The following is a 12,606-nucleotide window of genomic DNA, read 5'->3' as shown; positions in this document are numbered from 1 at the left end:
TGGGATAATCCTCAGAGAAGCAAGTCTTGGACTCTATTTTTTTATTTTTTTTTTTTGCAAAAGCAGGGGCTCTGTGTCAACACGTTTGGACTTGTTGGGTCATTCGGCTGCCAGAGGAAAGGAATTTCCTCAAGGCAAATTGGCATAATTGTACAGTGGGAGGAAGCTTTAGAGTGCTTCTGGGGAAAAAGACAGAACAATCCTCTGAAATAGAAGTTGGAGAAAGATCTTTTTTTCCCTTTTTTTTTTTAATAAGAAGGTTACATTCGTGTACCCTTCACTGTGATCAAATAGCATGTCACGGCTCAGCGGCGTTGCTGAAAGGTGAGTCAGCTTTATTGATGTGACACGATACTTTCAACTCTCTCTTGGAACCGTGTCTCTTGCTGCGGCTCTAAATTATAGCTCATCCTGATCGCCGGGGGATTTCTCCTGCTGGTGTATCATCTTCCTTACCAAAGGTCTGACTCTACACAAGGCTGAATGTCAAACTACAGCTAACACTTACATTCTCTCTGAGTAAAATTATTTTTTTTTCTCTTTTAATACAATGTTTTGTATGGAAATTCACATATGAGGTTAGTTTCCACAGATCCCAAAGAAACATCCTCAGATATTCTGAGAATGTGACAAACAGGCTCTTACTGTTATCTGCTTCATTTTCACCATCTAATTCAATTAGATTCCCAAAAAATGTCTTTGGTAGACACTTAACGAGACAAATCGGTCCAATCCATGTAAAATTCTGCAACATAGCCAAACCAAGTGCATTGTTTTTTTTTTGTTTGTTTGTTTTTTCTTTTGCCTTGTCATCAACCCTGAAAACAAATTCCTAAATCAAAAATGTCTTATTCAAAGGTTTATCTCCCATGTCACCAAGTGGAAACCTTCAATAGGAGCATCAACAGCAACTGAGAACAGAAAACAATAAATGCTTCTCAGATGTCCAAAATGTTAGAAAAGGAAAGGTGTAAAAAGCTTGAGCTTGGAAAAGTTAACGTTTTTACCAAAGAACTGCTGCAACATATGACATACAGCACAACAATAAAAATAAATTTACACAGCACTTTGATTTGCAACTTAAAACATTCTAACAGGGCAAAATGCTGCAAAGTTAAACACGTCTGAGTTGTCATGAGGTCTTGCAGCGGCAGGTGTCTCTGTATTGTGGATCACTCTCTGCTAGAGATTGCCTCTCATATTGGATTTGGGTGGTGCGGATATTAAAAAAAAAAAACACACACACTCACTCACACTGACCCATGCATTAGCACTGGACCGAGATTAGCGTTGATACACATTAATCATCATGTGTGCCGTTACAAACCAATCCCGTTGCAGACCAGAGACATCGTGGGTGTCGGGTATGAAAGTCAGGAGGTTGCACTCTGCTGCCAGCAGATTGTTGATTAATAAGTTCCATTGCTGCTTTAATTGATTTCACACATGCCTGAAACCAATATCTGCTTTATGAAGGATGAAGCGGTATAGCACGCGCTCAGGTGGAGTGAACTCTTCCTGTGCTTCACAGATGCAGCCACAGGGACTCTCCTGGAGTTCGCGGAGGGAGCCAGAGCGGCGCAGGCCCACTCAGGAACAAAGCCGGCCGCCTCGGATCCCTTCACGGTGCATAATCACGCGGCGGCGGAGAACAACAACACCGTTTGGGTAAGACAAGAGTGGTGTTGGCCAACATGTCTCAGCTGCTGGGGTTTGATAAGAGAAGAATGCCTCATCGAAATACTGATTAATTGCTACCAAGTGATGTACTTTTACTTGCTGTGGTAAAAGTGGGCACCGTAGTCGTGCTTCAGCCGCATTGAGGTGGACAATAGCCTATTGAGCAGAAGCCGTCTTATCTAACGCACACATGGCAGAGGAGGGTGTGGGACTTTTGATAACGGGGAAAGAAGGCGAGTTTTACATGCCTGCATGTTTTCACGGGAAAATCTCTGTGTTGTGTCTGACAGGAGCTGGAGGACGGTCTGGACGAGGCGTTTTCAAGGTGGGTGGAGCTGTGAAGTTTGGAGGTGTTTCCTGAAATTAAACGGGCACAAAGACTTCCAAGTCTTCAGTTCGGGCTTGCCTGATCAAATAATAAAATGCAGACTCTCCCTCAGTTCAATTACCCTGCAGCAGACAGGAGAGGCAGGAAGAGGCTCCAGTATAGCTGACATTTGACCTGGGTCATGCTGCGTACGTAGGCTCTGGTTTAGGCCCACACAGTGATTTTATATTAAATCCACAAATCTTTCTGTTCTGAGAGACGCTATTTGGTACTTTTAATTCCAATCAAAGGAAGAATAACCCTGAAGTAGTATTTTAAAGTATTATTCTGGTCGAAAAACAGAATGTATGAGTTTGTAAGTTGATCTGCTGCCAGGTTGGGCTTTATTTCCTTTTAATATTAGTGCATTTTATTTCGTCTTGGCCTGCCAAAGAGAATTGGATCCTGAGTACTTTTAATCACACTCTGACAGGCCATTTCAGACCCGTTATCAGATGATTATTTGTCTGCACACACTGTAATTACACGTTGACGCCGTTCGTCTCCAGCTCTTTGATTAATGAGGATGCTCGCAGTGCAAGCGGTGATGGGGCTGCACGTCGGGCCGGCTTGCTGGACGCTGATTGTGTTTGTTGCAGTTGAACTTTAGATGGAGATAAAGGATTAAAGCCAGGATGTGGAGTATTTGATGTCTCTCTGAACTCAGTAGAGGTTATTCTGGAGGGAGTATTTTGAATCAAATTCAGACGTTTGAGTCCAACCGTGTTGCATTCTGAGTCTTTGCTGCCATCTACTGGTTGGTTATGTGCATTATACCCTAACTTTTTAGTATAAGCCCTGAACTGTGTCACAGTGAGTCCCATTTTATTCTGATTTTAAATGACAGACCAACACTAAGGAGGACATAGCTGTCCAAATTGTGCTTTCCCTCATCATTTTTTAGGATTACAAATCCTTGGCAAAACCATCTTTTCCTGTCTTTCTACCTACCAACTTTGCACATATAAAACTGTCTCTTATTTTCATTCTTCTTTACAAATTAGCTGAAGCACACTCAGAGTTCTTTCAATGTGGCTGTACAGCAATTTGCAAGCCTTGTCACAAAAATCCCATTGGCATTTAAGTCTGGATTTTTACTTGGATCATTCTAACACAGATGTTTTGCTCCAAACTGCTCCGCTGCAGGTCTGGTTGTACTTCTAGGGACATCGTCCTGCTGGAAGGTGAACCTACAACCCCCATCTTATGTCAGTAACAGGTTTTTCCTTCAGGATCCCACAGGTTCTCCTTCTCTTCCCTTTGTGTTGGCCTGTCACATTAAATCTAAATAAAAACTGAAGTTTGAGGTTATAATGTAACAACATAGGGAAAAGTTAAACCAGTCTAAATCTTTTTTAAAACCTCAGGTCTTATTTAAATTCGTACCAATAAAACCTACATAAGAAGAAATGAACCATTTCTAACATAATGAGGAAGTGGTTCGGAGAAGCTGTAAGCTGAATTGTTCCCTGACTTGTGATGTTTCCTTTGCACCCCTCAGCCGCAGTCTGGATAGCTTTGAATCCTACTCAGGTAACGATTGTCATGAATCATTTCCTCCTCATCAACCCACCGTTCCAGCCTGCTCATCTGTGTCCAGCCAGAACATTTTCAGCGTGTAGCTTTGTGTTGCTTTCGAAATAGTTTTACACCTTTAACATAGTCGACTCAAACCTAAGGAACGTTCAGCCACTGTGTCCACGTCTTCATCACCAATGTACGACCGTGTTTTTCTGCATCACATCCATCACTTTTGCACCTTTTGACACAGGCTGTGTGTTCACACGTAGCGCTGCTAACAGAGCAGATTGTGGTACATTATGATAAAATGAACTCTGCTGTAATTGGTTTGTGTAAAAAATGAATTTCACCTCTCGCTATCATAAACAGAATGGCCATGTTATATTTATAATATAGTGCAAAAGTCTTCAGTCATTCATTCTTTCTTTATATTTTGCTTCCAAGCAGTGAGACTTTCTTGTAATCTATTAATTGCTTTATATCAGTAGTTCTCCTGCCTGTTTGAAAGTGTTTTTTTTTGGCCTTGTTAATTGTTGTAGCTGCTGTATTGTGCTGTTTTCTTTTTTTCCTTTAAGACCATAGAGACACTGTTACACTGAAAATGAAAGTATGTCATAGCTTTTTCTCTGTTTTGACAAGAAACCTTTTTTTTTGGCATTGGTACATTCCTGTGTTGGACTTTAAGTTTGAGTCCATAACAGCACCAATGTTTTTGGCTCTCTGCAGTTTTAACCCTTCCTGAGACTAGCAGAATATTGGTTTTTAATTGGAGTTAAAATAATGACTTCCGTCTTTTGTAGATGAGCTAAAAACAGTTCTTGCGGCGGCATGCTTCGACTAGACTTGCGCAGTAACTGCAAGGGATTGTGGTCATGTAGTAAAACATGACCACAATGTTTTACTATCATTGTGGTCATGGTAAAACAAAAATGTACAGTTGTGTGTCATCAGCATACAGATGGTATGAGATGTTCAGAGTTCCCACTCAGTCTGAGATGACTTCACAAGCATTAAAAACAATATGAAGTCGAGTATGGAAAAAAGTTAGAAGCTACAAGTTTGATACACATTCATTTGAAATTAAATAAATGAATAAAAGGGGCTGTTTCACAGCTTTTTGGCATTTAGAGACATTTTACTGAACTTTTGATTCTATTTTTAGAGGCCAAACAAAAGCATTAGTACTTGTAGTTTTTGAATGTTTACAGACAAAACCAAAATGGGCTTTTAAAAAATCTCAATTCAGTCCAGATTTAATCTAATCTAAGATAGTTTAGATACCCTTTACCATACATCATAAGCCAACCTCTACTTCACATCTTGTGTTAGTGGAACATACAGATAAGAAAACCTAAAAATGTGTTTAACAACCCTGCAAGTTTAACACAAAGTCTAATAATTAAAGTCGAAAATAGGTGGGATGAGATTATAGCCCTGAGGAGCGATCTGTTTGCTCAAATGTATATTTGCCAAATGTATGTCCCATAATAACCTGTAATATTTGAATAAGTTTACCACAATATTTAATAGTCCCCCAGACTGTCCTAAGTCTAATCAACGTTATGATCAACATCAAATGCAGCACACAGCTCAGGAATCATCAAGACGCAGGTTTGTGATGTGCCACTGTTGAGACTTGCATTATTATATAGTTTTACAGGTGCCTCCTCTGAAGATTACAAGAGCAGCTGCAGTTCATTGGAAGTCAAATATAATGAGACTAATGATTAGAAATATTTGTACTTTTTTTTTTTTATCCACATGTCAAGTAAACATCGTATCTTTTGTCGTGCAGAAGTCTAAGTTAAGTTTAAAATGTCTCATTTTCTTTTGCTTTTTGCAGACTCGCTGAGTCTCGCACTAACCCCCAGGTCCTGGACATTGGGGTAAACCCTCAGGACTTGAATAGTGAAGAGTGCCTCACCACAGGCAAATGGGACCAAGAAGAGACGGACTCAGCTGCACAAAAAGACACGCTTGAGTTCTAACGTGAAGCCTCTGCCAAGAAGGAGGGAAAACCAGGGGGGGGAAAAAGAAGACAAAACGCTGGTAGAATAGATGCAGAAGCCGGTGAATTCGGCAAGTTTTCCCAGCTTCTCCCCGCTGCCACGTTTTCGAACCGTCTGTGGATCTCTGATGGCTCTGAATCCACCTGAGCAGAGGACAACAAGAGCTAACTGCTCACACAACAGGCCAAAGCAATACAAACCAGTTCACCCCTTTACTTTTCAATGGAAAAAAAAAAGAAGAAAAAAACATGCAGCCGCTCCATGTTTTGTTACAGTCAGTCTGTTATTATGTTTTGTGTTTACCTATCACTCCTATGTATGTGCACACTGCGACACGGAAAGCGTGTGAGAGCTACCGCGAGGTGGGCTGTTGTTTTCCTTAGCAGATCGGATGCTAACTCGCTAGATCCGCACTGTGTTCAGCAGGAAGTTACTACCTATATGCGTGTTACAACTCCAGTGGGCACAAAAGCTTTAAAAAAAAAAAAAAAAAGTGTCAAAACAAAGTGACAATCCTATTTTTTTTCTACTGCAAAAACTATTTTTGCACTCAGCTTTCAGTCATCTTTAAAAGCACAGAATTCGTGTAAGAGGATTTTAACGTCAAAATACCTTTTTTTGCTTTCACACTAACTGCTTTTCCTCCTCAACTTGAAAAGCTGTTTAGCACCTCTGAATCCCCGAGCTAAATCTGTGTGACGGATACGTTGATACTGTTGTGTGTAACACAGTTTTATTAAAAGCAGTTGCCAATACATAATTCCCACTCGGGCTCAAGGCTTTAATAAGAAAAAAGGAGCTGGCAATCAGTTACTTTTACTGCAAATTTCTCATTTGTTCATTTGAACTTTTAGATTCAGACTTGTTAAACAGATCAATAAGAGGATGAAGAGCTTTTATTGGCACTCGGACGCCATTTGTCAAAATATGTTACAATGACATTCAGTTTACTATTTTTAATTTCCCCCCACCCCACAGGGACTGTTCCCAGTGTTATTTTTGGTGTTTGTTTTTTTGCATTAATTTAAATTACATAAATTTTAATAAAAATCTAATTATCTATTTTTGTGTGTGATCATTTTTTTTCTCTTGTTTTAGTTAAAACAATTCATTTAAAAACACTCTTGGGACCATTATTAACTGTTTATAATCCATGTAGATCAACTATAAAATTATGGACTTAGATTATTAGGAAAGATTTTATAATCCTTCCCAGATTTTTAAATCGATACAGTTGGAACAAAGGCAATTACTGATGAAGCCTATGTCCACCAGAACAACAATCTGCCAAAAACATACCACGTTATGGAGTTCACACTCATGAGTTATTTAATTAAGAGTATTTGATTAGCAGTTAGCTTGTCTTTAACAAATTGATGAACAGTCAATATTTGCAGGGATTTACCCCCACCTAAAAAACACAAACAAAAAGCAAACTATGATATTCTGTCCCCTGCTTGTTCTCATAGGTTTTTGCCTTCATCATAAAACAATTAAAAGTTTTATTTAGGACATTGTTTCTTAGAGCTCTGCTTTTTAAAACCACTGTATGAATTACACAATTTCCTGTGGGTTTTTTTCATATTTCTGCTTTAAGTCCTTTTTAAGGCCTAAACTATTGGACAGCATTTAAATAAGTTTTGTTACAACATGGATTAAATCAGGAGAGATGTTTAAGCTGAGGAATCTTATAAGGGGTCAAAGGTCTGCAAGTTTGCAGTCTGTAAGGTCTTTTTCTGGACTGCTTTGAATTCAGTCACTAGGTGTCATCCTTAGCACAGAAATACAAATGCACCCTTATACATTAACATACTTGTTCGCAGTTCTATGAAATTTTCATAAAAATATTTAAAATAGTCATAATATAAATAATGAGTAAACAATAACAGCTCAGATTATATCTCATAGATTTTAACACAAAAATATTCACTTTCTGTAACTTAATGTTATCTGCGTGGAAATAAACCGAGGTGATGCAATTTTTCATCTGTGCATGCCATGCATTGTGTCATCATCACATGACTTGAACAAAGACTTGAACCACCCGGCATTACCTCTCATTGGATTCTTGCACAACCGCGGAAAATCCCTTGATGAGGTTTTTCCTTTTTATTTCAAAATAAAATAACTACGTATTAAAAAGAGTGCCGACCGCATTTAAACTTGAAATATTTGAAGTAAAATATGAATTAAAAGAGCAGAAAAATTATCATAATCTAAGACAAACCCGCTTAAAATAGTCTGCTTAGTGGTAGATTTTAAAATGTCTGTCTTTTTGAGTTAATCAAATCTGCATGTTTAGACATACCGAATATTCAGTAAATTCAAAAGGTATTTTTAATCTGACAAGCGAGCCTCATCATTGAATATGTTAAGTACTTTAAAATCCGTAGTTTCGACGATGGTTTTCATCGCGTTAAAACAAACATGTTTTATTTTGGAGCGTTATTTTTTTTCTCTTCTTTTTTTTCCGGAAAGGGAGGTACGCGGAAGTATAACACCGGCTTGGAGTAGATGTGGGCAAGCATGGGTGTCGGAGGCATGGGCGGGTATCAACGGAGAGCAATGCTTTTTCTCTTTCGTACGTACATTAATTTTAAACTGGTTTAGTTACTTTTAGGCTGTCACGATGAACAAATATAAAAGTACTGCACAGATTATACGTTTAAATTTCGGATGCTTGTTCCCGCGAAATGTGCGCAATTACAGACGACCTACGAGCCGACTGAGTCTACTGTTAGTACTATAGCAACAATGTTGCTGATGCCACACAGGAAGCTGTTTCGCGTTGTTGTTTTATTGTGTGCGTGTGTGTTGTGTGTGTGTTTTTTTTTTTTTTACAAACTAAGGGATTAAAGTTTGATATTTAAATATTGTGGATTAATCGTTTAGTTTTTGTGTGAGGCGAGTTTGGATGGACAGAAGTTAGAAATGAATAGCCATGATTTTATATTGATCGTTTTAAACATACTTTCTGTTTTGTAACTCCATCTTTTCAGCCTTCCTTCTTCAGATGTGCAGTGCAACAGTCCTCGACTGTAGGTCCACTGGAAATAACCCGATGCTTTTCAGCATATCCGACCACCAAATTCCCCCAGGAGCCGAGTGTGACTACTGGTGGAACAGGGGAGATGTAAGTTTTTACTTTTACCCTGATAATGTACATTTGACATGTTTACAAGTCAAATACACTCTCAATCTCTATGGATTAAATAGACATTTTGTTGTCAAATGCATGCTTTCTAGTCTGCCTAATGTGCCTATAACATGCTGTAGTTCCTGCATATTTTGTCCTTGGGCCTAATTTAGTTCATGAACATTCAATAAACATTCATGTCATTTAATTAAAGATGAAAAAACCATGAGTGGAGCTGCTTTAAATTATGTTTAAAACTGATAAAGCATAACATTTACCGTTTTATAAATATACGTTTAAATTCTGTTAGAATTTAGAAAGAAAATAACACTAGCAAATGTCAAACTGATTTAATAAAAACAAAATGGTCCTTATTTTGTTAGCACCTGTCAGTCCATGTGTTCATATTTCCACTCCTTCACTGGATTCTGTTCTAGATGCAATGCATGGCGAACTTGTTTCTAACTTTGTTTCACAAAGCACATCACTTGTCAAATTTACGGTCTGGAGCATATCAATTGGTTTACTGTTACTCTTGATTATGTGTGAATCTGACTGTTGGTAAGATTTGAGTCTAATTCTAAAGTCTTTCTTTTTGCTACTTACCTTAAATGAAGTCTAAGTCCTAAACTCTCTATCTCTGCCCTATTGTTTTTTTTTCCTATATGAGTACAATTTAAAGGTAGATGAACTTATAATTTTAATGAAGAGTTCACTCATTTCAGTGATTCAATTAAAACAGTTAAATTCACAGTTTGATCAGATTGATGTATAAAGGAATTTTCAAAAGTTTCACTTTTTGAGATAAGCTATTGAAATTACTTTCCTGTGCTGCAATGATTAAGTGATATGAAATTTGTTACTGGCTGGGAATGCTTATAGTAAATATAGAAATATCAATCTGGCAGAAATTTTGACCTTCCTTTGATTTTAGGTTCAGTAAGATGCTCTGGTCTCTTCCTGTTTGTATTTTGACTTCAGATCATCCTCGCAACCAAAGACTACAAAACTGAGCTGGTGATGAGACACAACTCCAGCTCTCTGGAAACGTCTGAATGTCTTCCCGATGTGTCTTGGATCCAACAGTGCTCACAGTCACAGGTGTTACATTTTTGAGATGTGGAGAATAAAATTACAGCATGCTTAAACTATATAAAATAAAATTTGTACCACAACATTGCAGTAAAATGAAACTCTGTTCTTTATTTCCCTCAGAAGCTAGGATTGATGGATTTTTCAGCAAACTGCAGCAGTAAGTTTTATAAACTGTTTTAGAATATCAGCATTTTTTTCCCTTGATTCATTCAGATCTTCCTTTTTATTCATTTTTCCCCCTGATAAAAATGTCTCCCGTTTTCAGCAACATGTGCCAGCAAGAACTCTCTTCATGGAGACAGTCCTACCACTAAACCTACAGGTGAAACATCCTTATTTCTCTTCATATGTTGCTTAATGTTAGAAAAGTTTATAGTAATGGAGTGTGTGATTTTCCTTTTGTTGATTATAATCTAAGATATATAATTATGTATTGTTATCTGTTAATAGAGAAACAGTCTAACGCTAGTATTGGAGTCATTGCTGGAATCGTGGTACCGATCGTGCTCATCGGACTGATTACCATTTTCCTGCTCTACAAATACAAAGACAGCATTCCCAGGTCAGTTTTTTTCCCATAGCCTCCAAATATAACACTGATTCTGACAATACTGAGACAATGCTTTGTTCTTTGTCCTGATTGACAGGATCCTCCACTGCAGCCTCTTTGGACAACCGTACAGAGCTGGGCGAAGGGAAAATAATGAACCAGGAGTCCTCCATGTGTAAAGTGGAGGATTTCTGTTCAGAGATGATTCACTATTATTATCTAGATTTGTCTTCTGCATTATTACTATAGAAGACGTCATATAACTTTAGGAAACAATTGGACTAATATCTGAAATAATTGTCTACTCTTAAATCTAAAGTTCTGTCTATTACTAACTACTGCCATCTGACTACTACTGCTGTTTTTATTTCTACAAGTGGTTTTTCTATAATAACTGTTGATATGATATTTTTAAACAATATTTATCTTGCATGAACTTTTTCTTTTTGCAAGCTAAGCTTTGAGATTGGGTTGCATCTTTTGAGTAAGAAACCAGGTGCCAGATTTGTGCTGCACTCTCACACGCGACACTATTATAGTTTTAAATTTAATTAGCTTCGTAGCCTTGATGACAATCCCCCTGCTGATGAGGTCTGACGCATCGGTGCACAGATGAATTGTTTGCGAGGCTGTGGAAGCCTCTTTGCTGCACCAGTGTGTGCACTCTGAGAGGCATTAGAAATGCTGTAACCTCCCCAAAAACTCCCCTGAGTTCCCCCTGGTGGAAATGAGAGACTTAAAGCTGTGGAAGCTTGGAGACCAGTAATGCAGCACCAGAGAGTGTTCTTTCAGCGTCCTGTAGCATAGTGACCTATTTATTAAATGATATATTGTGTGAATACACACATTAAATAAATATTATGGATAGTTGTTAATATAACACTAATAAGAAATGAGCATTAATTATGATTATATACTATGAACTATTATAGATAAGGTTTGTATGTGCTGTTAAGTACTGTACTGTTGGATTCATTCCAATGTAATGAGATCATGTCCTCTCATTACCACCTTTCATGAGCTGCTCTTTATTATTCTAATGCTTGTAATAAATCATGTTATTATAAACATAAAGTGTCTGAGATTTGTTTTAGCCTGATTCAGGTTCTGGTCAAAAGCTTGATTTAGCTTTAAGCTTGAGTTTTGATGGTTGTTGGTCTGTGCCTGAACACTGGAACTTATTTCTGTTCATCTGGGTTTTGCGGTTTTTGTCAAATGGTTGAAACCTGGACACGAATCCAGACCAAATAAACTCAAATGAACTATTTCAAATCCTATCAAGAAAGGTGGTTAATTGTCCAACTGGAATTATGTGTGAAGTACCATAATGTACTAGATTCTAGTAGCTGTAAAAAGTAGGTAAGGAGAAGCATGTGTGAGATTGACCCGGATTGTGGGAGTTTGACAACTGGAACTGTTGGATGTTTCTGATCTGCAGTGTTCAGAATATATCAAATGTCAAAGGAAAGAACGGAGATCAGCAAAAGCATCATAAAGCTTGGAAATAAACGAGAAGTGAATACTAGCCTATTTGGTCCAATCCAATAAGATGAGTTAGTATACCTGATCTTGTTCAATATTTAATGATGGTAGAAATCTAGCACAATACACAAGGCACTACAGTTAGCCGCATAACATGCAAGAGTGGTAAAAGTGTGTATTTTAACCTGTGTGTGTAACTTTGACCCTATAAAGATTGAAGAAATTCTGAAATTAATGTTAAAATTTCTTGAAAATGTTTGACTCATAATTATACCATCCTGGAAAACAATCATTAAAAAACCCAAAGTTGATGACATTCTTCATGAGGCTGAGAGTATTTAAATCTCAAACCAAACTTGTATGGAGAAACAAAAGATGATCACAAAACAAGGGTGGGGCTCTGTGAGGTTTCTTGCATAAACCAGCCAGAGAGACGCTGAATGGAATCCAAAAATAATCTTAATTTATTACAAAAAAGTTCAAAAATAAACAATGAAGAACTGGGCCCAAAAACTGAAGTCAACATAACATAACATATGAAAATAATTTTTAAAAATAAAAATCTAAACTATTCACTAATTAATATCTAAACTAATGCTAAGGATAAACAAACAAACAAAAAAAACAATCACCATTCAGGTCTGTGTGACAGTAGGGTCAGCTGTCACAGGCTCTTTGGGTGGTGAGATGTATATTTAACCAATAAACTCTTAGTGGTGTGAGGGTGATGTAACAGGAAGTGAGCTTACGTCACTTTTGTTTACCT

The 12,606-nt window shown here is 37.7% G+C and overlaps 2 protein-coding genes across 2 annotated transcripts in view; both read left to right on the top strand.

Moving 5' to 3' along the window:
- ldlrap1b (low density lipoprotein receptor adaptor protein 1b) overlaps nucleotides 1-6,639 on the top strand; it is a 34,437-nt gene extending 27,798 nt beyond the window's left edge. The window contains exons 7-9 of the mRNA XM_014987786.2: nucleotides 1,532-1,668; nucleotides 1,971-2,005; nucleotides 5,412-6,639. Coding sequence (XP_014843272.2) covers nucleotides 1,532-1,668; nucleotides 1,971-2,005; nucleotides 5,412-5,556 — 317 coding nt within the window. The 3' untranslated portion in view covers nucleotides 5,557-6,639. The remainder of the gene's footprint in view (nucleotides 1-1,531; nucleotides 1,669-1,970; nucleotides 2,006-5,411) is intronic.
- A 1,277-nt stretch (nucleotides 6,640-7,916) lies between these two features.
- On the top strand, nucleotides 7,917-11,432 carry LOC106918215 (uncharacterized). Its single transcript, XM_014987788.2, has 7 exons — nucleotides 7,917-8,158; nucleotides 8,577-8,710; nucleotides 9,695-9,814; nucleotides 9,929-9,965; nucleotides 10,074-10,130; nucleotides 10,259-10,370; nucleotides 10,456-11,432. Exons 1-7 carry the CDS (start codon nucleotides 8,092-8,094, stop codon nucleotides 10,535-10,537), a joined length of 609 nt encoding a protein of 202 aa, XP_014843274.2. The 5' UTR covers nucleotides 7,917-8,091; the 3' UTR covers nucleotides 10,538-11,432.
- The last annotated feature ends 1,174 nt before the right edge of the window (nucleotides 11,433-12,606 follow it).

Source organism: Poecilia mexicana, unplaced genomic scaffold (genome assembly GCF_051168715.1).
Source record: "Poecilia mexicana isolate PSO_F unplaced genomic scaffold, ASM5116871v1 scaffold_22, whole genome shotgun sequence".
Classification (NCBI taxonomy): Eukaryota; Metazoa; Chordata; class Actinopteri; order Cyprinodontiformes; family Poeciliidae; genus Poecilia; species Poecilia mexicana.
This window is presented reverse-complemented; position numbering and strand designations above follow the sequence as displayed.

Coding starts and splice junctions, on each gene's coding strand:
- LOC106918215 (XM_014987788.2), top strand. CDS start 8,092: ATGTGGGCAAGCATGGGTGTCGGAGGCATGGGCGGGTATCAACGGAGA. Junction 9,966..10,073: donor TTTTTCAGCAAACTGCAGCA/GTAAGTTTTATA, acceptor TCCCGTTTTCAG/CAACATGTGCCAGCAAGAAC. Junction 10,371..10,455: donor TACAAAGACAGCATTCCCAG/GTCAGTTTTTTT, acceptor CCTGATTGACAG/GATCCTCCACTGCAGCCTCT.